General features: G+C 47.5%; 1 protein-coding gene and 1 long non-coding RNA gene across 2 annotated transcripts in view; one reads left to right on the top strand and one right to left on the bottom strand.

The window, feature by feature from the left end:
* Positions 1-3,290: 3,290 nt before the first annotated feature.
* Positions 3,291-20,349, bottom strand: LOC310693601. The gene is made up of 2 exons (XR_014519266.1): positions 20,219-20,349; positions 3,291-6,654 (listed from the first exon to the last, which is right to left on the bottom strand). It is a non-coding gene; the product is annotated as an uncharacterized lncRNA (long non-coding RNA).
* Positions 19,628-27,042, top strand: part of KLF7 (KLF transcription factor 7) — a 93,576-nt gene continuing 86,161 nt past the window's right edge. Inside the window, exons 1-2 of the mRNA XM_083474863.1 lie at positions 19,628-19,751; positions 20,184-20,394. Of these exons, the coding sequence (XP_083330989.1) occupies positions 19,735-19,751; positions 20,184-20,394 (228 nt within the window). The 5' untranslated portion in view covers positions 19,628-19,734. The remainder of the gene's footprint in view (positions 19,752-20,183; positions 20,395-27,042) is intronic.

Genomic DNA, 27,042 nt, shown 5'->3' on the forward strand with positions numbered 1-27,042 from the left:
GATGTGAAGTATAAATAGTAAAACTATTATTATTGAATGGGACGTCCCTATTTTTATTGGAGAAATGTTGGAGGGTATGTTTGCAAAAGAATGTGCTATCTTGTCCCTTTTGCTTTCAAAATTCATTTTCCCAGCAGAGAAACCACTTTACTCTGCTATGTTATTTACAGGTTCTCTTATTATTCAGTGAATGTTACTTGTTTATATCCCTACTTAAAAAAAAAAGACAGCTGTAATTTGAGCACATTAATCCAGCCTGAATCTGTGGCTCCATTTGTAGTGTGCTTAATATCCCCACTCAGCCTCTTCCACATCTGTTGAATTCCTAGATAACACAAAAAGGTTGGAAATGCTGTCCACAAAAGCAAACGAGATTTTTTTTTCTGTTGGGGGGTGGGAAAGGGGCAGGAATTAAAGGAAGACACAACTAAAGCTTCCGAAATAGTTCTACGGTAGTTAGATATCCATTTAAGGATTGCACTTCCCCTTAAAAAAACACAACAACAGTGTGATTAGGTAGAATTGTTATAATTTCATGATATCACATAGGGTAACTGTATGCTTTACCACAGATACTCTTCCCATTCATTTATTACTAGATGGGTGCTAGTTAAAGGTCCAATAAGACACACACACAGGGATCCATAGGAACATGGAGCATAAAAGCTGTGGGTTTGTAATGGAATTTGTTTTTCTGTTTTCCATGTGAGATTGGGCAAATTTTGTGAGACCCTGGTTTGAAATATTTATTCAACCAGCCCAGCTAAAACAATATTCAAATGAACATTAACAGCATTTGTGTGGAATGGGTAGTGCTTATGAAGATAATGAAACATGTCTCTGAAGAAACTTCTTTCAGATGTGCCTAAAAGCTCTTTCCATTAATCAGTTATAATGATACTTTTTTTGCAGAGGTTAACAAGAGTGGCACATGGTAATTAACTACCCATTCCCTATTGCAGAAACAATCATAAAAGCCTGCCATATTTGGCAGATGCCTTGTTCCTGAAAGGTTTCCTTTAGCTAAAAAGGATGCATTTCTTTATTTTAGGTATCAGAAATATTAGCATAACCCTGGGCTATTAAAGACCTGATTCAATCTCATTTGTTAGGTATGGGGGAAAGTTAACCCAGATTGCCTATGGTAGAAAGCCTAGCCCTCTTCAAACCAGCCCCCCCCCCCCCCCCGGGCTGGCCCAAGACATTTTGGCACCTGAGGTGAACCACAAAATGGCGTCCCCTCCCCACCATGGGAAAAAGGGGGAGTGAAGATCTACATGAGGAGTAAGGGGTAGGGACAATAATTTACATTCTGTGAATGAATTAATGAATGAATGGGACTTCTTCAAGTACTGTTCTATGCAACACTGGTGCACCCCACAAGTTGCGTGGACAGGCGGAGTCCCCCCAACCCCACATGACCCCCAAGTGGAATATTGACTCAAGACAATGTGCTATGGGATTAAAATTGGCCACAACTTTATTAAGTTTCAGACATAGGGAGACCTTGGCTCAGGCATTGGGTGTTTATCCTTCCCAGTCCCCAGACGGGGATCTGGGAGACTTCAGAGTTATCCAGAATGTGTGGGGATTGGGCTGGCTCTGGAGAACATATGTTCAAGCAGAGAGCCTGCCCCCCGTTTCGCCACCGCTGGAGGGGAGAGCAACGACAACCTCTCGGCGTATGGCCAATACCTCCAATCAAGACCCCTTTAGCGAGGAACCCTGGGATCACCGCCGCAAGGGGGGCGTGGGTCACCGCTTCACCCCTCCCCCCATTTAGGAAGATAGACTAAAGGATTCCGCCCAAGGCCTGAAACCGCCAAAGTTGTGACATTTTGCTATGGGAAAAGCAAACTGCCAATGCAAGAAAATTCCTTTCCGGCCCTTCAGCAGTGACCATGATGTAGCAGCGCCCACGTACCTGTGGAGAAGAGGTTAACCTGCAAAAGAAGGCTTAACTGAGGGAGAGCAGGGTGGGAGAAGCTCTGAAGCCAACTGACGCTTCGCAGGTAAGATTCACCTTCTGTTGTGTGGGCAGGGCAGTCCCACCCCCTACCTGGCCAATCACCTGGCAACACCTCCCCAGGCAGGTTTGGGCAATTGGCTGAGGTAGGCAGAGACTGTTATGTACTGAAGTTCTCACCCTGGGCCAGCAGGGGGGTACTGTAGATAGTTTTCACTCAGGTCCACATATGCAAATAGGGGATTGAAAGTGACGTTTAGTGATTGGCTAGTTACAGAAAATGGTTACAGTTGCGATGTAGTGGAGCGCTATATAAGCAGGCTGGCTGAAGCCTTCAGTTCAGTTCTGGCCTGGCCTGTGAATAAAGAAGAGCTGTTTGAAGAATCACAGTGTCGTCTGATATGTTCACCCACAACTTAACACAGACCTCCAGGTATCCAGCCTGGGGAGGGTGAATCCAGCCCATACTACCGGGAGCCACACTGGGATCCGGGGGGCTGTGCGCGACCACGCAAAAGGCGCCCCCCATTTGATGTGGTGAGCGGTCATTACCAACCACAGTGAAGAATCATGCTGACAAGAAATGGATGAAAACCAAGGATCAGGGCTCTGGTGCAGTGCAGTTGGGATGAGCCAATCCCAGGCCTCTTGATCTTTTCAAGCCACACAACTCTCCCAATTCCTGCTCTGATTGTGTTACTCCACATCTTCGAGTGCGGGGAATGCCCTGTTAGTGTGGCTGACACTGGTGCTTCCTGCATTTTGCTTTCATGCTAAGGTGAAAAGCTCCTATGCGGATGGGTTCAAAAGGACTCAATTTGTGTTCTTTGGCTTAACTGATTTAGGAGGTAGTTTGGTTTATGGAAGGTGGATGAAACGAGAAATCTTACTGTGGTGTAATCATTCCCTCTGGAGCTGCAAAAAACCAAAGAGTGTGCAGCAGATTTGTATTGATTTCTGAACTGGAGATAAGAAAGAAAGAAAGAAAGAAAGAAAGAAAGAAAGAAAGAAAGAAAGAAAAGCAGCCATATGGACACACAGAGAAACATGTCAGTTTCCATGCTTTCTGAAATAGCTGACTGTGTGGGCCTTTTTCTTCTCCGACATCATCTTTAGCCAAATATCATGATACCACAAATGTAGCAACATGGAAAGTCGCGTGTCACTTGAGGGGCAAGATGAACTTAGGAGAAAATGACACCTCTGGCAATGAAAACTCCACCATATTGTTGCACACCAACCCCAATCTCCGAGCAGTGCGAGATTCCAGGAATTCCAGGGTCTCAGTTTCCTTTTGGGAATGAGGCACAGCAGAGACTGTGGCGTCTTTATGATATATGGTTTATTTACACACACACAACCTGAGCCTACAGTGGAGAGGTTCACAGCATAATCACCCCCAAAAGAATCTTTTTTTGTCCCACAGACATAGATTCAAAGAGACACCAAACATCACCCTCTGCCTGATTCTTTGCATCTCGGTCACATAACTCCTAACTCCAAAAGTTCTTAAATTCTGGCTTTATCTGTTGAGGGAGAGACCCTACTCATTTGCCATCTCACACCAAGTCCCTTTTGACCCTTTGCTGTCTTAATGGCTCATGACCCAAGCTCCCACTTCAAAACTAAACTACCCTGGCTTAATTAGCTCTTAACACTTGCTGGTTCCAGAATAATTAGAAGTGTCTAGCACACAACTCAATACATATGGGTTTGGCACCCAGTTTTAACACTTAATTAAATTCTAACACTAGCTGGATCTTCAGATTATAGTGGCCTAGCACCCACAAACCCATAACAATATCATGCTAGGTTTTGGTCTGCTTTGGCATAACCTCTTGCTCTTGATGAAATCCAGCCCCAACAAAATGATGGGGAAATGTATTCCATAACAGCACTCAGAGCCATAAGAAATATAGTCATATCTCGGGTTGAATGTGCTTCAGGTTGAGCGCTTTCAGGTTGCGCTCCGCGGCAACCCGGAAGTAACAGAGCACGTTACTTTCGGGTTTTGCCACTCGCGCATGCGCTCAAAATGACGTCACGCGCATGCGTGGAAGTGGCAAAACATGACCCGCGCAGATGCGCCGTTGCGTCTTACGTTCCATTCAGGATGCGAACGAGGCTCCAGAATGGACCCCGTTCACATCCTGAGGTACCACTATATTAGGTTAATAGCATCACTCAAAAAAAAACCTTGTCACATTAGGAAAATGAGGCTATAGTGAATGTTCACCTGTTTCTATTAATGATACAAAGAAGTGCTTTTGCTGGAGTCCTGAGCTCTGTAAACACCATACATTCAAACTCCACCCCCCACCCCCAAAAGAAATAACGGGAACTAAAGTTTACTTCAATGCCCTGGCTTGGAAAAGAAGCCTAGCCTATATTTTTCTACTGGCCTGCAATTTCTCCTTCAATACTCCAAAATAATCAAAACCCCACCATTTATTAATTTCTAGGATTTAGGGGACTCGTCCCCCCAAGCCTATAACAATACTGACATGGGACCTGTTTGCCACTGCCCCCAACATCTGTTGTTCCTTGGGTAGTCAACTGGGGAAGGGGGCTTAGACCTTCCCTTCCCTTCCCCCCTTATGCTGAAATAAATATTTAAGTGTTTATAAAGGGGAAGCAGCTCTTGCTACCCAATTAAGAAATAAAGCCCAATGCTAAAATAGTTTTCTTTTCATTTGTCAGAGGTAAAACCAGTGCTGTCGATCACTGTCAGAACCAGATAGGGCTGTGGTGCTGACTGTCCATCAGTGGGTTAGTCAAGCGTGAGTTCCAATATATAATGAAAGCTTTTTGATAATAAAACAAAGCACCTTGCTATTATTTTCTCATTGATATCTCATCAAATAGTTCCCTGAACATTAGTCATGGAAGGATTTTGTGATCTTCCAATAGTCTGATCTTAAAGGGCTGTTTTCAACATTACAGCTTTTTTACCCGTGTCTGTGTTCTTACAAGTCATACCAGGATGAAATCTGGGAAAGATTTATACTCACAAGCCACACACAGATATGCTGAGCCAATGTCGGGTTTCTAGTGGAATCATGAATGATTAAGGTGCACAAATGAATTAAGAGTTGCTGCTGAAATGCACAACCCCCTGCCTTAAGTATCATGGCTGAATTTTGGAATGAATGAATCCCAATCCAAAAATTCAACTCTCTGTTCTGAAATCGACCATTTTTTAAAAAGAATAAAACCTACTTACATGTGAACTTAAAGAAAAGGCCATTCATTTTATTTTCATGGCAAACCATCTCAATTATTGTGACATTGCATAAGGAGTGGTGATGGGGAATGGGAGGTCTGCGAATAAGCAGATACGTGTGCTCAATACACATTATGTTATGTCAGTGTCTTAATAACAACACATGCTTCCTAAAGGTATACACACACACACACACACACACACAGAGAGAGAGAGAGAGAGAGAGAGAGAGAGAGAGAGAGAGTGAATCTCCAATTGTACATCTGTTCTTTCCAACAAATGCTTTCATTTTGAAAAAAAAAATACACTTTAAATTTCCTTGCACAAAGAGGAAATACAAAGAACTGGCTCTTATTCCATGAAATCCTACAGTCCCCGTGACAGTCATACCCCCCTCAATGAAGAAAATGGTATAAATGGACCTTTCTGTTTACATTGTTTGTGGTAGTTTGTAAGAAGGTTTGTAGAACAGATCAAGGAAAAACAACTTCAAAAACAAGAGAAGATGGTTGTAGTCCTCCAGCAGAAATGATGGCTAGTTCATATGAAAGCTGAATTCTTTTTTTAAAAAAAGAATGTTACTAGCCCAAATGGCTATGAAAATGGGCTTGAAAATGTACTGACTAATGCCTGGCAAAGAAGTCTCAGAAGCTGGGGACCGGAGGAGGGAAGGAAGGAAGGAAGGAAGGAAGGAAGGGGCTTCACATTGCCCTACATTCCTGTTCCACAGGCTAGTGGAAGCAGTATAATAAATTGCTCAAAACTATATAGACTCACTTTCCCCTTTACTTTCCTTGCATAAATTATGTGGGTTGCAAAGTTGGCACAGAATTCAGATCATTATTTGTGCACTAATTTTGATGGTTTTAGTGCAGGGTATGGAGAGTCCAGGATGCGGGTGGTGCTGTGGGTTAAACCACAGAGCCTAGGACTTGCCGATCAGAAGGTCGGCGGTTTGAATGCCTGTGATGGGGTGAGCTCCCGTTGCTCGGTCCCTGCTCCTGGCAACCTAGCAGTTCGAAAGCACGTCAAAGTGCAAGTAGATAAATAGGTACCACTCTGGCGGGAAGGTAAATGGTGTTTCCGTGCGCTGCTGAGTCATGCTGGCCACATGACCCGGAAGCTGTACGCCGGCTCCCTCGGCAAATAAAGCGAGATGAGCGCCGCAGCCCCAGAGTCAGCCATGACTAGACATAATGGTCAGGAGTCCCTTTACCTTTACCTATGGAGAGTCCAGCGTTAAAGTCACATTAAAAAACAGAACGAAATGAAGGAAGGTGGGACGGTGGCGTCTAAGCCTAAACTGCCAACGTGCGTATCAAATCTTCCTTCCTTGTTCTCCTCAGAACTCTTCTGTGAGGCACAGGAGATTTCTGGTGAGATGCTGGGAGCATCTTTCAGCGTGAGACATCTTCCACCTGCAATGTTGAAGAAGGCTGAGGGGTCTAAGCAGATGGGATTTCACCTACGGCAGAAGACAAGACAGTTTCATACTGTCAAAATTTCACACCATCAAAATAAGCATGGTGTGGCTTCAGCGCTCCTCTCAAGTTGTACAGCAAAACCAGGTTGATTTCTACGCAGCCACCAGTGAGCCAAAACTGAGTCCTGTCATGTCATTAAAGGGTGCCGGCCTGGAACAGAACATCCGGGAGCCTTTGCTGCCTCTGCCGCACACAGAACATTTCCTTATTAAATCTCTGATATACTCAGGAGTCATCTCTTCAACAGCTTGTTATCAGGAACAGAAGAGAAGAGAAATCCCCAAGGATGTAGAGACAGTTTGGTAACAGACTCTGGCAGATTCCAGCCGTACGGCTGTATTTTTAGAATTTCCTTCATTCATTTTTAGGGCAAAATCCCAACAAGGTTGTCTGGAACCATGTTTCTCAAGGAAACTTTCTAGTCTGACAAGGAACAAAGTGACTGAGTTTGCATGTCATGCTATGCCAAACCATGAATTAGGACAAATGTGTGAGTGTGAAGGCTTCCAAAAGAGAAGATTGTGGCCACTTGGCTTCTGTGGTCCTGCTGCCGTGAGCTAAACCATGGTTTGTGCTTAGTGTGTTGTCTGAACACGATTTGTTTCCTCCAGACAAACCACAAGCTGTAAGCCATAGACCAAATCTTGGCTATGGCTCATCTAGACTCTCAAGCAAGACAAACCATGAGCCCAGGTTTGGATGACACACTGAGCCAAACCATGTCTTAACTCACAACAGCATAGTAGTAGAAGACTGGAGGAATAAAATGGCCACAGTCTCCTTGTTGAGTGCCTATTGTTTGGGCTTAGCGTTACTTGTGAACTTGGAAGTAAGATATAACCTGGAAGATGGCTATGCCAAATGTCCTTGTGGATGTTGATTTAGGAAGCACAACAAATATAGCCCCCAATGCACATCTGAATATATGCACTGACACCGATACAGCATTTTAGCCAGGTGCTTTTGAAGTACAATACTGTATCCAGAAAGGAATGTGTCTTTATTTTTAATTACCTACTGATGAAGAACCAAGTCGCAAAATGCAAAAGGGTAAGTATTTATAATCCAATAAGACATAGACAGCCTAAGATTTGATGTGCAACGGCAGACTTTTAGAAGGCTATAACTATGCATTCAAAAGATAGGGCGACTTCAGAATGATCTGAGCATGTAAAGGGACCTCTGACCAGTTGAAATATACTCAGAGTCGCAAAGTGATTTCATGCTCTTTATTCAGCTCATAGTGGTGAGGAGGAATGAATGAATGTCCCCTCAAGGTGTCTGCTTTATATACATTATTTACACAATGGGCTGCACATGATTGGTTAATTCTGGAATTCTACTGTAAGCCAATCAGGTTGTGGATTCACTTATATCTGGAGCATGATTGGGTGGTTCCTGCCAACCAATCATACTGCTGCATTGTTCTTGGACCAATCAGACTGCTGCATTCTGAATCCTATTGTTCTAGGACCAATCAGACTGCTGTAATTTGGATCCTATTGTTCTAGGACCAATCAGACTGCTGCAGTTTGGATCCTATTCAATTCAGTACATAACACCCCTCCCCTCTAAGTTCCAGTCCTGCCCGGGAGGTCGCATTCATAGTCCTCAAGGTATGCCGGCGGCCTACGTGTGCGTTGTGGCCTGGGGTGTTCCCTGGTCCGGGGTTCAGGTTCTGGCTCGTGTTCCAAGGATGCTGGCTGTGATGGGCCTGTTTGGTCTGGCGCAACCGGCTCGCTCAGTCGTGGTTCTGGTTCCGGTGTCCTTTCGGCCTCGCGGGTCCTCTCTGTATTTACTGATTCTGCCTCTCCTGCTGGCCCCTCCTGCTCTATGGGCCTCACTGCCCCTCTGTTCCCTTGGGACTCCTCTGACCTTTCCTCCTCCTGGTTTTCTCCCGGGAATCGTCGCCGTATCTGGTCGCAGTGGCGGCGCCAGCATTGCCCCCCATCCGTTAGCACCTCGTACGACACAGGGCCAGTGACCCTGGTGACTGTGGCGGGTACCCATGCTGGGCCTGCCCCAAAATTCTTTGCGTACACTGGGTCCTGGGCCTTGAAGGTCCGGGGGTTCCTGCCTTCCCCCACCACTACCTCATCCTGAGCTCTATCGGGGTGAAGGCGGTCCAATCTGATTGCAAGGCGCCGACCCATTAGTAGTTCAGCGGGGCTCCGGCCAGTCGTTGAGCTGGGGGTGCTGTGCTGTGCTAGGAGGAATGTGGCAAGGCGGTACTCCCAATCCCCTTGCGTCATGCGGCGAAGGGTGTCCTTGGTGGTCCGCACCATGCGTTCTGCTTGGCCATTGGTGGCAGGGTGGAATGGCGCCGAACGGATGTGGCGAATGGCGTTCTGCGCTGTGAAGGTTTGGAATTCTCCTGACGTAAATGCAGTCCCATTGTCTGAGACGAGAGTGTCAGGGAGCCCGTGGGTTGCAAACAGCCTGCGTAGTACCCGGATGGCTGCGGATGTGGAAGTGGACGGTACCAGTGCGACTTCCAGCCATTTGGTGTAGGAGTCCACCACTATGAAGAATGTTTTCCCCTGAAAGGGGCCAGCGAAGTCCACATGCAGGCGTGACCATGGTGCTCGGGCGGACTCCCAGGACTGGACTGGGGCCCGTGGGGGATCTGGGCGGGATTCTTGGCAGGCCTGGCAGTGTTTGACCCAGGCCTCTATCTCTCCATCGATCCCCGGCCACCACACATAACTCCTGGCAAGGGCCTTCATTCTTACTACCCCTGGATGTGTCTCATGTAGGGCTGTGAGGACCCTTTTGCGGAGGGGCTGGGGAACAACGACTCTGCTTCCCCATAACAGGCACCCCTTGTGGGCCGACAGTTCATGTTTGCGGGTTGTGTAGCCGGCGAATTCTGGCCCGGGGCTGCTGCTGGGCCATCCCCTCCACACCCAGTCCAGGACCCGGGAGATGACCCCATCTTTCTTGGAATGGTGTGCAACTTCTTGTGCCTGAATGGGGCGGTCGGGAAGCAGCTCCAGGCTCATAACCTCTTGTGCAGGTGCTGGGTCAGGGCCTGTTTCCGGTAGTGGTAGCCTGCTGAGGGCGTCCGCATGGCCCATCGCCTTCCCAGGTCGGTGAATCAGTGCATACTGGTAGCTGGCAAGGAAAATTGACCACCTGAGGACGCGAGGGGACAGCACTTGGGGGGTCTGCTTTTCAGGGGCAAACAAGCCAAGCAACGGCTTGTGGTCAGTCACCACGGTGAAGGGCCGCCCGTACAAGAAATCATGGAATTTTTTTACTCCCTTCACGATTGCCAGCCCCTCCTTGTTGATTTGCGAGTAGTTCCGCTCGGTTGCGTTGAGTGTCTGGGAAAAGTACGCCACTGGTACCTCTCTTCCATCCGGGAGTTGGTGCCCCAGGACAGCGCCAATGCCATAGGGTGAGGCGTCGCATGCTAGCACCACCGGCAGCCTCTCGTTGAAGTGTGCCAAGACAGAGTTTGAGACAAGCAAGTCCTTGACTGCCTGGAATGCAGCCTCCTGGCGCTGGCCCCACACCCAAGGGGCCCGCTTGTCCAGGAGTCTGTGTAGGAGCTCCGCTACCGCCGCCTTGTGGGGAAGGAAGGAATGGTAAAAGTTCAATAGTCCCAAGAAGGCCTGAAGTTCAGTCTTGCTCTTGGGTGCTGGGGCATCACAAATGGCCCGTACTTTGTCCCCAGTCGGGTGGACCCCTTCTGCGTCCACCATAAATCCCAGAAAGTCCACCTGAGGCACTCCTAGTAGACATTTTTCCCACTTCACCTTGAGACCCGCCGTCTGGAAACGGTGCAGAACGGTGCGGAGGCGGTCCTCAAACTCCTCTGGTGTGGGCCCGGCAATCAACACATCATTGAAGAAGGGGGTGACGCCAGGAATCCCTTTAAGGAGCGAGTCCATTAGATTCTGGAATATGCCTGGTGCCACGCTGACACCGAATTGCAGCCGCTTTACCCTGAACGCTCCTCTGTGCGTCACAATCGTCTGTGCCTCTGCTGTGGCCTCATCTACTGGCAGCTGTTGATATGCTTGGGCCAAGTCCAGTTTGCCAAAAATTTTCGACCCAGCCAGGGTGGCAAGGACATGGCTGACCACTGGCACTGGGTATGCATGGGCCGTGAGGGCCTTGTTTATGGTACATTTGTAGTCTGCGCAGATGCGGACCGAACCATTAGGCTTGATGGGTGTGATGATTGGGGTTTCCCAGGGGGCATTAGGCACCGGCTCCAGCACTCCTTGCTCCACAAGCCGGTCCAATTCCTCGTCTATACGGGGTTTCAGGGCGAACGGGACCCGGCGGGCCTTGAGCCTGACCGGTCGTACTGCGGGGTCAAGCTGTAGCGCAATGGGGGGCCCGTATACTGTCCCAATTTCCCGTCGAAAACCCCTGGAAATTCCTTGCATATGGCGTCCACGTCCACTTGTAAGCTAGTGTGGTTCACCCTGGTGACAGCTAGCCCCAGTGGTCCAAACCATGCCAATCCCAGTAAGCTAATGTAGGGGCCCTTGACCACAAGCAAGTCCAGTTGCCGCGTCCGCCCTCGGTATTGCACCCTGAAGGTCCCCACCCCCATTGTGGGGACCTTACGTTTCTGGAAGTCCCGTAGGGTGAATGGGGCCGGCCTGAGTTTGGGACCCCCAGTAGGACACAGTTTCCTTAAGGTCCTTGCTGAGATTATGGATAGAGTTGAACCCGTGTCAAGCTCCATGCGGCATGGGGCCCCCTCTATCTGTACCTCTACATAAATTTTCTCTACGTTGGGGTGGGGCAACTGGTATACCTGGCAGTCCGTGAGCTCCGTCGAGTTGCCTTGGTGCGTTGGGCCCCGGGACCTGGGGCTCTTGGATTGGTCATCTGATGCCTGGTGTCGGGTGGGCTGAGCCCGACACACCCGGGCGATGTGTCCCAATTTTCTGCACTGCCTGCACTCTGCGTTGCGGAAACGGCAGGTCCTCCTCTCGTGACTTTCCCCGCAGCTTGCGCAGTTTCCTCCTTCTCGTCGAGGCAGCTGTGGTCTGTGCGCTGCTTGAGTGTGCTGCTGTACTCGGTGCACCTCCTCCCTGTCGGATCCTGAGTCGTCGGTGAGGTCTTCGTGGTGGACCCCTGGTTGGGATGGCAGGCTCGGCCGTGCCTCTTGCGTCGACCTCTCGGCAGCTTCCGTTGCCAGGGCCTCCTCCAGAGCGACCTGGAACGTTAGGTCCTTCTTAGCGTAGAGGCGTCGTTGCAGCTTCTCATCCTTCAGGCCACCGACGAGGCGGTCACGAAGCATGTTCTCCAGCTCTGAGAAGTTGCAGAACCGGGCGGCTTGGCGGAGAGAGGTCACAAACCCAGTTATGGTTTCCCCAGGGGCTTGCCGCTTTGCGTAGAAGGCATTTCGACGAGCCACCACTGAGGGCTGCGGCGAGAAGTGCCCCTTCAGCTGTTCCATTATTGTTTTGTATGGAACAGTAGCGACGTCTTCAGGCGCAAGGAGAGCCCGGGCGACTTCAAACGTCTCCTCTCCGCAGACGCTGAAGAATATCGCCCTCTTCTTGGCGTCTTCTTCATCGGTGACCCCTTTGGCTTCTAGGAGGAAGGTGAAACGGGAGGCGTACGCTTCCCAGTCTCCAGATGCTGGGTTGAATGGCGAGAAGCTGCTGTCGGTTGCCATTCTGAGTTCCTTGTGTCCCGGAGCTGAAGCCTGGATACACGGCGCGAGGCAGCGGTGCGGCAGGTGGCGGTGCTGCGTGTGGCAGTCAGCTCAGCGGGATCCCACCTTCGTCGCCAGTGAAATATACTCAGAGTCGCAAAGTGATTTCATGCTCTTTATTCAGCTCATAGTGGTGAGGAGGAATGAATGAATGTCCCCTCAAGGTGTCTGCTTTATATACATTATTTACACAATGGGCTGCACATGATTGGTTAATTCTGGAATTCTACTGTAAGCCAATCAGGTTGTGGATTCACTTATATCTGGAGCATGATTGGGTGGTTCCTGCCAACCAATCATACTGCTGCATTGTTCTTGGACCAATCAGACTGCTGCATTCTGAATCCTATTGTTCTAGGACCAATCAGACTGCTGTAATTTGGATCCTATTGTTCTAGGACCAATCAGACTGCTGCAGTTTGGATCCTATTCAATTCAGTACATAACACCAGTCATGACCGACTCTGGGGTTGTGGCACTCATCTCGCTTTATTGGCCGAGGGAGCTGGCTTACAGCTTCCGGTTCATGTGGCCAGCATGACTAAGCCGCTTCTGGCGAACCAGAGCAACGCACGGAAACGCCATTTACCTTCCCGCCTATTTATCTACTTGAACTTTGATGTGCTTTCGAACTGCTAGGTGGGCAGGAGCAGGGACTGAGCAACGGGAGCTCACCCCATCGCAGGGATTCGAACCGCCAACCTTCTGATCGGCAAGCCCTAGGCTCTGTGGTTTAACCCACAGCGCCACCCACGGAGATGGTAGCTAAGACACTACCCTTCTCAAACTCAATTTTCAAGATATAACACACAAAAAACAACAACCACCCTTTACAGAAATATTTCAAACTTACATTCATAAGACATTGGCTTCAGTGTCCCTTATGGTAACGGCTGAAAAATGAAGTACTGTATAGTGGTAAAGAATAGCAGTTGATTTCCATGAAAAGGGGGCTTAGGACTACAGTGTAAAAGTTATTTTTGTAAGCGACCTTCATTCTGAAGTGGTCTGCCCATAGAATCACAGAATTGTAGACTTGGAAGGAAACCCAGTGGTCATCTAGCCCAGGCACAAGATTTCATGTAGCTAACTAAGCCAAAATGCTATCCCTTAGTTGTGTCTTTTTTTGCTGAAACGTGACTGTAGGTTTTAGAAACATAGTAATAAGCACCCCAAAATATTGACAAGCTTTCTCTCACCCATGGGTTTGGATGAGGCCTCACACCTGCAGTGATGTGGTATACAATATCATAACTGGTAACCCCCAAATAATGCCACCACTGGTAGTACCCAAGGCCCATGCAAACTTGTGTTTTCCTGAATAAGGAAGCAGGTACTTTGTGATATTTCTAATCTAGATCTACACATACCCTTGAAGGTGGAACAGAATTTAAGCTTACTATACAAATAAATGAATGAATGAAAAATAAGTATATAGAAGAGGGAAAGGAACTGCTACACATATATTTTTGGACACAAGCAGAAGGTCAGTCATTTGACCATGGTGACCAGTTTGTGAATCTCATCCTAAATTGGAAAACTCAACTGACTTCACAAGGCCACCATGCCTGTAAGCAGCCATGTGAGTAGGGTATCAGCCCAAAGCCAAGCATTCTTCCAGGAATATCAGATGTTTGGGAACACTCTCTGAAGCAGAATGCGGAGCTAACATAAATTCTTGGCTGTACAAACTACTTTCTGCGGATTGCTACAAGGACAGAAAGGCTTAGCGAGCAAAAGCACGTTTAAAGAGGAATACTTCAGAGACATCCCTTCAATTAAAAAGCGGAAGGTTAAAAATATGGGCCTGCAAGGATTTCCTTGCCCTAGAAAATGAGGTTTCTTGTGGGGCTCCTTTCCCTCTCCCTGTTTAACACCTCAAGTGATGAAATGATAGAAGGCAAATTCCTATGGTATTTTTTCCCCTTTCCTGTTTCTTATAAGCTGGGGTGGGGATGGTTGCTTGTATTTGAAATAGGTTTAAGAGAACAGTGTAGAAAAGCTACTGCAAAAGAGTGTCCAGCACATCAGTAAAATACCTCAGGGTTAAGGGGAAAGAAGATAAGTTTCTCTCAATAAAAAATGTCACTTAGGGAATGGGGGGGGGGATGAGTTTCACAAGAAGGTGAGAGGTTGAGGAGGAAGCTATCAAAACAAGAGGAAATTAGAGGGACTTCAAGGACCTGAAAAAAGGCCTTGGTTCTAGGAAAGGAAATTGTGCCTTTTATTGCACTGTACTGTTTGTGGAGATTTTAGTTGTCTGTTCAGACCAAATCGAAAGAGGTGGAATACCTTCTCCTCTTTAACCTTTGTTAAAGAAAGGAATACATTTCTAAGGCCCGATTCTCATTTCACTTAACAGAATTGTGCATACTTAAGACAGTAGGGATGCGGGTGATGCTGTGGTCTAAACCACTGAGCCTCTTGGGCTTGCTGATCGGAAGGGTCAACAGTTTGAATCCCCTCGACGGAGTGAGCTCCCATTGCTCTGTCCCAGCTCTTGCCAGCCTAGCAGTTTGAAAGCACACCAGTGCAAGTAGATAAATAGGTACCGCTGCGGCAGGAAGGTAAACGGTGTTTCCATGTGCTCCCTTGGCCTGAAAAGCGAGATGAGCGCCACACTTCGTAGTTGCCTTTGACTGGACTTAACCATCTTGGGGTACATTACCTTTACCTTTTTACCTGTACAGTGGTACCTTGGGTTACATACACTTCAGGTTGCATATGCTTCAGGTTACAGACTCCGCTAACCCAGAAATAGTACCTCGGGTTAAGAACTTTGCTTCAGGATGAGAACAGAAATCGTGCTCCGGCGGCATGGCAGCAGCGGGAAGCCCCATTAGCTAAAGTGGTGTTTCAGATTAAGAACGACCTCCGGAACGAATTAAGTACTTAACCCGAGGTACCACTGTACTTAAAGCAGATGGTTATAATTAGGGACCTGTGGAAACATCCAATTACATTTCTGAAGCTCTTTTGGCATCCTTCAACATTTTGCAGATGTGTTACCCAAGAAGAAACTGAGTACCACCACCAAAAAGGCCCTCTCTTTAGCATCTGCCAAATGACAGTGCCATGAGGTCATTTGAGAAAGGCTTTTCTTTTTTCTTAGTAGCTGCTCTATGTATATGGAACTCCTTTATGCTGAAGAGATTCACCAAGTGCAAAAATAAAAATTGGTCAATGAAAACAAATTGCCCAGAGCTCTTGTGGAATCTCCATGATGTATGGATGCAGCTCTGTTAATCACTGCATACGCACCAGGGCTTTCCCCCCCAAGGGGAACTTGCCAGAACTCAGTACCGGCACCTCTCAGCTGGGTGCCATAGCCATTCTAAGAGAATGAGGGAGAGGATGAGTTTCAGCACATCTTTTTCTAGAAAAATATCACTGATACAAACCCAATTAAATCAGTGGGACTTCAAAGTACATGCATTTAGGATCGGGCTACAAGGAATTATCTGGCGAACCTTAACGTCCCTTTCAGTATTCTGAAGCAAAGGTTTCACAGAATGACAAAAATAGCCAATGTGGGGTGCTTCTGTGAAGATCTAAATTGTGTCATTTTATGAGAAGTGAACAGAATTTCCATAGCGAGTTGACGTGAAAACCTAGCCATGAAGTTACACGTTTACGCTGCTTAGTTTGCATTGGTGTAGTGCAGAAATTGAAAGCTCACCTTTTAAAGAATTCAGCGGAATAACTGGCATAGATGCATCTGCTAAAGTTAGCTATTCTTATGCAAACTATTTTCAAATTCAATAGTAACTCTTGTAGGGAAAACGGTTCTGTCCCCCCCCCGCCCCGTTTGCTTCCCCTCATTCCCCTTAAAAATAAACATAAGCACAAATTGTAAAGCAAAATAACACCCACAACAAATCAAAACCAGAGTGAAACCAACAACAGAGAACGACATCAGTACAAAAATCTGAAAATCACCAAAAAGATTTTCAGACTGAAAATTCTTGGAAAATGAAAGGTGACAGCAAATGACAGCAAAAAGACCAAGAAAATAGGCATTGAGTATTCATTGCTGCTGCTTAGAGGGAAGTGAGGGGCAGATGGGGCTAGTCAACTTAGGAAGGTAGCCCACCTATGAGAAGGAAAACTCTTGACCCTAAATCTCCACTGCCTTGTGGGACGTCTTTGGGAAAAGAAAGGGCTAATCAGTAAATCCTTCACATATCTGGAGTGGAGTCCGTACGACGGTTGGATGGCGTCTTACACGCCTCCTTCTGGCAACTCCTGCAGCCAAGCTGGTTCCAAATGTATTGCTCTCCTTTCTTTTGGACATCAGAGAGGCTGATAGCGTTGTTTTGCCTGGGCAGCCCATACACACTGCCCACTACCTCCCCTTGGCTTGTGCCAAGGGGAGGTAACTTTGGCACTAACACAACGGTTTGACTTCAGGCCTAGATGCACACTCCGTTGTCTCTCAAGACAGACCGACGCCAACAGTGGGATGTGATAGCAAGGTCAGGGCTGTGTGAACACATGTGTGGGAATGCTGGATTGGGTCCACCAGTACATCTGCACAGCCCCAACCTCCCCACTCCTAATAATCAGCAGGGATACTGTATTCGGGAAGCTTTTTCTGCTGCTCTGCTCCACGGGTCATGTTAACAAAGCAGTTGGGCCTGGAAATATACTAGACGTCCGTGCAGGTGACAAGGTGCTAGCACAGTAAGATCAGCAGCTGAGAGTGCATCTGATCTCCAGCTCAGCCAGCTGATCCCTGGCTCAGCGGGTGCAAAGTCTGAACCCTGGCTGAACCAAATATATGTGAGTGTAACCTGTCCACTCTGGCTGAGCACACTGGCTCCGCAAAGCCTAGTGTAAATCGCCCCAGGGCACCATAATTTCATCCCCCCAAAGATTTCATCCTTTCTGCTGTTGCCTGGCCATTGCGCATCTTCCACAGTGGATCTAGCATCATCTTGGGGCATGGATGGTGGAGGAAAGAATGCTTGCCAACACGTGCCTTAAAATAAAAATGCTGGGGCATATTTTTGGAGGGGGGGGGATGCATTCACAATATTTCTAGGTAAAATCAGAACGAGATAAATCTCTGTTTCTCAGGAAAATGTCTTGAGAAATTTTTGCTCAGCTCTGGAATGGGCTGAAATAGGGGAGATTTTTCAAAACATCCAGCCAAAATTCTGGACTGTGTGCCCCCATTATTCTAGATAAGAAGACAGTACTCCAAGCCAATCTGTTTGTATGCAAACCCTACATTGACCAGGAGGTTATGTCTTGTTTATTTAATAAGATATAGATTTTAGACAGCATGTCTTATTAAATGCAGACATCTGCTCTTCCTTCCTTCCCAGTGCTGTAGGGACAACTCAATACTACTCTTTCCTTGCTTGTTGACATTCAAAATGATCCTATCGCAAGTCATGAAATGCCTGCTTAATGGAAACTTCTTTTCCACTTAATATCCCAGCACTTTGCCAGATATCTGGTGCTCTCCAGATATCTGGGACCACAACTCCCACCAACAGCCTCAACCAGCCCTGCTCCCATTCTTGCAACCTCACTGTGGTTCACCCTCCCCTGCCCCATCCAAACTGAGCAGCTTAAACCCTCCGCTGGGTGCAGCAAAGACAGCATGCAGCTATTACAACTAGGATGTGCAATTTTCCTTCTCTGCATGGCTGCTGTTTATAATATATACAGGAAAGGGCAGGGCTACTGTTACAAAACACTGTACACTATGTGGCACCTACAGCAAGTGACAGTCCCCCTCTCCCATCCTCAGAAAAGGCAGAGGGGATGAGGAAACCCGCACATCTGGATTCTGACCAGCCCTGGCTGGAGAGCTGAGCTACTGCCAAGCCTTAAAAATGGACAGAAAAGAGCACATACTTGTCTGTTTGCCCCTCAACAAAATCACATTGCATGCAGCAAATCCCTAGCTCTTCCAAGTGAAACTACCTTTACCACCACTCTGAAAAGCTTGGGGAAGATGTGGCCTAAGCAAACCATTTATGGAAAAACTCAGCCTGACATGCTCACTTAAACTGCTTTGCGCGAAGAACTTGGTAGGCAACAAAATATGCAAGTGGCTGGTTTCTGGCATAAGGCCCCAGTGCTTTCAGATACCCTTAAGGGGTTATCTTCACCCAGTGTTGTCACAGATTTTAATCTTCTGCTTTCTTCTCCCTAGTTCAGTATCTGGCTCCCCGACTGCCACATATCACAACAGAACATTTCTGACTTTGTTTTCAGTGGCAGGTAGACTTGGAACAGAGGGCAGAGGAGGCGATACCCAGGAGTAACTCCGCGACAGGATGCCAGGGACTTGGAAGCGCCACGAACGCCCAAACTTTTGCTAGCGCTTGCAAGGTCTGCAGACGTTGCGGGGGCCTGATCCTGTGCGCGCTTACTCGGAAGCCAGTCCCCTCGGAGTTCAACGGTCCTTACTCCCAATTGCGCGTATATAGGACGGCAGACACTTAAGAGCGTGTTTTTGTGTGTGTGCGTGCGCGCGCGCTTTTAAATCGCCAGTCCATGCACGCATTTTGCAGCAAGTGCAATAAAGCCCCCGGAAACTTTCCCGAACGGCGTTCACAAAACAGCACCAACCCCCGGGATAAATACGCTTTCCTCGATCTCCACCCCCCCCTTGGATTCTGGCTTCTCTTTTTTAAAAAGTGGGAAATGGGAAGTAGATCTGAACTTGTGCGCGCTCCCCCCCCCCGCCAATATCTCATTGAAAAACCGGGAGATTCCTGCTTTCTCAATTCCCGTCCTGGATCGAATTTATTTATTTATTTATTTTACTTGGCAATGCAAAATAATTTTTTTTAAAAATGCTGGCTTTCTAGCTGCTGCTGCAATGCAAAGACCCTCTGACCACGGGAGCCCCTTTGCAAACGGGCCGGAGCCCGAGGTCCGCGCGCAGCTTCCCGGGCGCGCTCGCGCTCTCTCTCTCCTGCAAACTCCGCCGCGCACCAGCCGCTCCGGCTCCTTTATATAGCCCTCTAAAAATAGCTCCCCTTACACTGCCTTATAAGGCGGACGTCGGATCCAGCCCTCGGCCCAATCGCCGCGGCTCTTCCGTGCCCGGCCCCGCCTCCGCCGCCTCGCTCCGGGCCCCCATTGGGCGCCAGTGACTTCATGAGCGGCCCTGGCGGCCCGCCTCCCGCTTGCCTTACATGGTCACGCGCTGCCTTAATGGACAGTTTCCTCTGAAGATCCCGCGGCTGCGCGCAGGGAGGAGGGAGGGAGGGAGGGAGAGAGAGAGAGAGAGGAAAGTATGGGAGCGCGCCTGGCTCCAGGAGCGCGCGCGCGCGCGCAAGGCGGAAAATGCAACCTCCCAAAAATAAAGAGCAAAGATTGCATTCAGCAGCGAGCAGCAATGCAGAAATAGATGGCAGTCTCGTGTCAGTGAGTTTGCATCCCCACCCCACCCCCTTCCCCGCCGGTGCAAGAGCTGGAGTCAGCAACAGAGCCCCGGAAGGCAATTGCTTTTTTACTACAAGTGGAGAAGAAGTGTGTCCCCCCCCTCCTCCTCCTCTCTGGCTGCCTGGCTGACGGCTTGCACTGTACACGTTCGGGAGCATTCATCCCTTCTCTCTCTCCCTCTCTCTCTCTCTGGGTCGTTGATGGGGCTCCTTCCTCCCCCCGCTTTCCTCCGCTCCTGTTCCTGCTTTGGGTCCGTCCCCGAAAGTGTGACTACAAACAGCATATGCATATATATAGCAAACAAAAGCAAAACAGAGGACAAGGACAGCTGGATTGATTGCTCTTAACGGTCCTTCTTACCCCCCCCTTCTCATCCTCCTCCTCCTCTTCCCCCTTTCCCTTTTTAATGAACAGAACTAAAAGCCCACCGCAAAATTGCAAACACAAACCTAAAAGGAAAGGGTCGGGGTTTGTTGTTTTCAGCAGAAGCAGCAGCAGCAGCAGAAGCCGCAGCAACAGCAACATGGATGTTTTGGCTAGTTATAGTATATTCCAGGAACTGCAGCTTGTCCACGACACCGGTTACTTCTCGGCTTTGCCATCCTTGGAAGAGAACTGGCAGCAGGTGAACCATTTACGTTACTCCTGTGAAATCTCTTAAATGCAGGCGCTGGTGAATCAGAGCGGCTTTTCTGATTTTGTTTCTCGTTTTCTGTGATCTTGTCGTCCCCCCCCCTTAAAAAAAATAATCAACACTGTCATAAATGTTATCAGTAGCCGTGCAGTCCTGTTGAAAGCTGCTTGCATTAAATCCTAGTTCATATAGTAATCAGGGAGCCTCTGAGGTCTGGTGGAAGTTGTTCTTTGGAGTGTGTTTTTTCATATTACATTGTGGTTCTGTTAATTTTTTTCAAAATAAAAAAGTTGCTTCTCCTTTCATTGCTGTTCCCTTTAAAATAAAACGGGGGGGGATTGCTTTCAACCAGTGTTAACAACTAACAGCTGGTGAAAGCTGAATAGATTTTTCAGATTTTTTGCAAGGTAATTGGTGTGTCGGGGCAAGTCAGTTCCTTTATTGGAGAGACTTGATTGCAGAAGCCAAGGCACACACTGCAATAATTTTTTTAAAAAAGAAAATCCTTTGTGTTACTTTGCTTCCATTAAAAAAGAAAGCTTGTTTTCGCTTAGAACAATGACAGTTCACACACACGCAGAAGAGAGTTTAGACAGCAAAGGGGTTTAGAAATACGACCAGAGATGGAAATTGGGTAATGAGGTTAAACCAAACTGATTGACAATACGGTGGAGAGATGGGGAATCCAGAGAGAGATAGCGGACTGGGTGTGAAATCTCTGATTAGCCTAAATATGTACAAAGATGGGAAGAGGAAATGACTAGAAACCAAATGTATCAGCTGGGATCCTTCGATACAGCTGGAAGGTTTTTTTTTCATTAGGGCAAAATATGACCTAAAGTCGTGCTGCTATGGTTTGCCCTGCTGGGTTTGGTTACAAGTCTAAGATTATTTAGCCATTGTACAAACTACTGTGTCTTCATTTGGGGGGGGGGGGGAGGAAGCCTGGCCTGTGTAGTTTAGGAGATAGGTGTAGATGAAGAAGCATGTGGCTGCAAATGTAACTTGCATACTGCACTCCCCCCCCCCACCCCATGACAGCTGTAGGGAGAGTGAGATAATGAGGTGCCAGATTTTATCTTCCAGTTGTCCAAATGATATTGATTAGCATGATTCTACAATGTACTTTTAAAGGTGTGTTTTGTGTGTGTTTAAGGAGACTGCACACGTGCTCTAGCCGTCTGCATCTATTGTTGGATATTATTGCCGTGGAATTGTTAACCACTTTGATAGTTGACCGGCATTATTTGTAGAGGGATCTCAGCCTTGAGTTCCTGCTTTCTTTCGGGAAAGGTTTCCTGGCAAAATACAGCGCTGGCAGGCAATGGGGGGGGGGGGGACAGTTCAGGTCTGCTTTATTCTTAAAGGAAGAGCAGCCTTTTGTTTGCCTGCTTGCTAGGCATAGTCATTGATGAGTCACATCTGGTTTTCTCCATGTTTCTCCTTTAAGGGACTGATTCAGTTGGAGAGGCGAATAATGCCCCACTTAACAGTTCTTCCAGTTTGCTTCCAACAGCAGTGCCCTTGCTGTTGAATCAGTTGCATATTAATAACAGTCTAGACAGTTCAATGCGAGATAATCTGTTGACATAGCCAGCATGCCTCAGGCAGATACTGTATGCTACACTTTGTGTGGTTGTCCTAGCGCACTGAAAGGAAGCTCTTTTCTGCCACACGACTGCCAAATGCTACATTTAAAGGAGCAAGGCTTGTTCTTTGTATTTTAAGAACTCAGGTGTTTGACCTACATCCTTTAGTCCATCTTTGTTTCATAATCACACGAACCTTTCAATCAAACCATTTTTGTTTCTTACACGAGCTCATCGCGCTGTATCGTATTCTTTTGAGTTTTCCAAGTGCCCCATGTACATTATCTCATTAAACGTCACGGAAAGAAAAAGGAAAAAGAACCCGAGAGGCAGGGCCAGTGTGTCTTGGGAGGGAGGCAAGTTAGAGAATCGTGGCTCCTCTAAAGCCTCAGTAAAGCTGAAATGAGATTCGAATTCAGGACACCACATTTCATGCCATTGAACATGCAGTCCGAGGCACGTTTACTTAGAAGTAAGTTGCATTGAATTCAGTGAGGTGTTCTCCCAGGTAAGTGGGTACTGGATTGCAGCCAAAGGCACTAAAAATAAAAAATAGGATGGGTACAGGGTAAATGGAGCAGTGATTAAGCTGCACAGAAATAATTTGTAGACATTGGTGCCATGGTGGAAGGATTTGGGGGGTGGGGTGGCAGATGTCCAGTGGCCCTTTCAGCAGCCTGAGCAGGGGACATCCCTCTCCACTGCAGCAGGTCAGGCTTCTTGTCACATTTTGTAGTAAGTGAGTGATATCATCTAAAGAAGAGGGAGACATGAGACAAGCATGTCCACAGCCTGCGATCACCAAATGGACCCATTCTTGTCTAGGCACATGCTTTGCTTTCTCACTTTCCCCCAGGCACCACGATTTCCAGACATATGTCCACAAAAATCACGACAAGCAAGTTTCTGAGATTTTTTTAACAGAGCAGGGCTATCGGCCATCAGCGACTCACTGCAAATTATGGACTCTTAGCTAACATCTCTTAGTAGGGTGACTTGTATGAATCTGTTCTTCTGTGGGGGGGGGTGGAGAGCTTGAATGTTATTGTTCTGTATAATACCAGTAAAAGATAAATAAACAGTTTGAAAAAGATAATTATAGCTTTGTTTTTAAAGGGAGCGCCGCCGTGGAATCCTCATATGCTCATTAAAACTGGGTTTTTTGGGGTTGGAGTGCAGCAAAATTGCCACAGTTGCTTTCAGTTTTACTGAAATTTATTCTAGGACAACCCTTATTCATTTTATATCTCTGTGCTTCTGGCCTACCCTTTCTCCCTTTCTGCCCAGGGCAGCTAACAGTGCAGTAGAAAACACCAACATTCAATAAAACTACCTTGGTGGGAGGTGAGGGTGGCAGAGGGGGCGAAGGAGAGAAGCAGGTGGGGGTGGGTCTCTGCTTCCTTTTCCCTTCCTGCTGTCTTCAGCATGGCCAGATCTCAGCAGAATTTGAGGGTGGTCCTCCAGGGATTAGAATCACAGCATTCGTCCTCTACCACTCTATACAGAAGTGAGCCCTATGGACTCCCAGGTATATGGGTCTAGGATTGCAGTTCAAGTGATGTTTGCAATTGATTCCAGACATGGATTCCCAAAGCGCAACTCTTTCAAAAAAAATCCCCCACCATCCTTGGTTTGGTCCACTTCTTCCATCTTGGAGTTCCTAAATGGTGGAAGGTTACAGTTCTGTTATTGAAGGGCCGTGGTTGTACGAAGCTTCTTGCTAAAATGAAATCTTCCACCTTCAGCAGGTAATAGAACGAGGGAAGACTCTGGTTTGAACCTTAAGGTCTTAAAATCAAAAGAAGAGCATGGATCAGGCCAGATGCCCATCTGATCCGTCATCCAGCTAATAAATAGGCAGTTCTTAGGCAAGCCACAGCTTCTGCCTGCGACATGGACATGGAAACATGAAGTCCAATTACAGAGATGTTGTAAGGATTACTGAGAGAGTGTGCATGAAATTGCTTCTAGACTACCCAGGAAAAGCACTGTGTAAATACTAAAGGCACACTCTTGGCAAAGGTGAGGTTGAGAACTTGCTTAAATCTCTCCCACTGAAATCCATGGGACTTCAAAATACTTACATCTGTGTAAGTTGCATTCAATAAAATATGCTTAGGGGTGCAGCTTTCTGTGCCCCAGTAGACATTTGGTTGTGATTGACAGCTGTGGAGAACTGTATCTTTCTTCTGTCTCTCTGCTTGCTTGCCTGCCTACTGCTTTGCAGCAACTTTGTGAATACAGAACAGAAAAAGTTGCATGTAGTGTAGCTGTCAAGTGTCATAACCTAAAACCCCTATAGTACGGTGTCTGCAGCAATAACCCAAGACAGTTGCTAAATAATCGCTGGCTGTCACCCATCCTCCTTTCTGAGACACACACACACACACACACACACACACTGCCGTTCCCTGTAGCTGAGGGAAGAGGAAGTTCTTGGGTCTCTGCTTCTGAGAATCTACAGTAGTTGCATGGAAAGTTACAATGAGGCAATTTCTGAATAACTTGTTAAATGTGGAGCAGGCAGACTCCTTTCGGTGGAAGAGAATTGATGGCCGTTGCACGCTGGTTTTAAGCCAAATTACTTTGGCAGGGGCTGTTGGTGCATACCTGATAGCAAAAGGCGCGACATAGATTGGACTGATGGCTTTATTTCAGTAGGATTCGGCAGAGCAGAATTCCTTATGGAGCGGAATGAAGAATGTGAATTCTTAGCCCTTGCAGAGTGAGCAAGTTTGGGGGTTTTGTTGTCGGAAGGATCATTTCGGCCGTTTCCAAATGCTCAAGGAGCCAGAGTAAGAGATTAGAGTAGCCCCTCTGACTTTGGCTGGGAAGAGCTAAGTTTAAATAGAAGAGCTTTGCTGGTTCAGGTTGAAAGGCCCGTCTAGTCCAGCCTCCTGTTCTTACAGCAGCCTGGACAGAGACCTCTGGGAAGCCCACAATCTAGATTCTAGACCAGGGGTCTGCAACCTTTAAGACAAAAAGAGCCACTTGGACCCGTTTCCGAAGAAAAAACGGGGAGCCGCAAAACTCGTCATTATAAAAATAACTTTTTTGTCACTTTTTTATTATTTCTTTGTTTGACCCCTCAGAATTACTCCTCCTCATAGAAATAAACGTTAAATTAACAAGTTACCTTTTTGTGTGTGTGTGTTCTTCACTCCCCTTCAAAACAGTGACCAGCGTACATGCCCCCTTTCAATGCAGTGACCAGCGTACATGCCCCTTACAATGTAGCGGGCAGGCGGGAAGGTGACGCCAGGATGGTGCGTGACTAACGCACGCACCGCCCCCATGCGACGTCACAGCCAGTACAGCGCCCGCCACAGTGGGGAGTGTCGGGGCGCACAATGCGCCTGCTCCCCTCGCTAGTATCTGCCCCGGAGCCGCGGCAAAGGTGTAAAAGAGCCACATGCGGCTCCGGAGCCGCGGGTTGCAGACCCCTGGACTAGACCCAAGCCCAATAGTTCTCAAGTCTCTCCTCTTGGTTGCTCTGAGCAGGTCATATTGTCTCCTCTCCCACCCACCCCCGCCACCTTAGTCTGTCTGTCCTCAGATCAGATTTGTTGAAAAGAGCCAGCATCTTGGTTCGTGCAGATGTTCCCAAGGCAGATTGTCAAATTCTTGTGCAAGACTGAAGCATCTCATTGCAACAGAAGCAGGAGTGGGGCAAAGAGCAAATGGCTGTGTTGGACAGGATACTCGGCTCAAATGTTATCGCTTGAATGAAATTAAATATAGACTTCTAAGATCTTGAATGAACCTACGTAGAAGAATATTTCACGGACAGGAAACAGCTTGTTATCTGCAGCTATCCTGTGGCTGGGTGTTCTCTTGGGTTCAACACATGCCTTGATCACGCTTTTTAAAATTGGTTGGTGGGTTCAGAAAGTAAGCTTGGAATGTTTATAAAAGAGCGTGTGTGTATGTGTGAACTTTCGGCTGGAGTGTGAGATTGTTGCCTGTGATGTGGAATAATATGTTGGGTGCAGCTTACAATTTGTTCATTTAAATTCCTTATTTGCTCCAACTCCTGGTCTCAGCGCAGATCTTTAATAGCTCCGTGATGTGGGTGAGACTCACAGCACAACACCTGAAAATTGGTTATATCAATGATCTGCTATCTGTTTCATGATCAGCTCATCTCCCACTAGCAAGCCCCTCGACTTTAAATTTAATGACACGTGTGCGTCCTATGTCTACAGACACTTATCGGTGTTTAGGATCCTTGCTCACAGAATCATAGGATTGGAAGGGACCCTGAGGGTCCTCTAGTCCAACCCCCTGCAATGCAAGAAACTCCATTAAATCAGCCATGGCTTAAGAACCTCCAATGAAGAAGAATCCACCACCTTTTAAGGGAGTCCCTTCCACTGTTTTACTGTCAGAAAGTCCTTCCTGATGTTTAGTTGGAACCTCATGCCTTGCACGGGTGGCGCTGTGGGTTAAACCACAGAGCCTAGGACTTGCCGATCAGAAGGTCGGCGGTTCGAATCCCCGGGATGGGGTGACCTCCCGTTGCTCGGTCCCTCTCCTGCCAACCTAGCAGTTCAAAAGCACGTCAAAGTGCAAGTAGATAAATAGGTACCGCTCTGGCGGGAAGGTAAACGACGTTTCCGTGCGCTGCTCTGGTTCGCCAGAAGCGGCTTAGTCATGCTGGCCACATGACCCGGAAGCTGCATGCCGGCTCCCTCGGCCATAAAGCGAGATGAGCGCCGCAACCCCAGAGTCGGCCATGACTGGACCTAATGGTCAGGAGTCCTTTACCTTTTACATGGCTTGCAACTTGAAGCCATTGGTTGGGGTTCTGCCTTCCAGAGCAGGAGAAAAAAAGCTTGCTTCATCTTCCATATGTCAGCCCTTTAGATACTTGAAGATGGCTATCATATCTCCTCACGAGGATGTTTAAAACAATACCGTTCTTCCTGTTCTGCACTGTTATGTTTGGTATGTTCTGAAAGGGTGGGAAGAGGATCTCTTGTAATCATGGAATTTCACAAACACAAGAGATGGCTTTCGCCCAGCACCATTCCTCCCTCCCCCCCCCCCA

This window comes from Podarcis liolepis (assembly GCF_965112155.1).
Source record: "Podarcis liolepis genome assembly, chromosome: 1".
In the NCBI taxonomy this organism is placed as follows: Eukaryota; Metazoa; Chordata; class Lepidosauria; order Squamata; family Lacertidae; genus Podarcis; species Podarcis liolepis.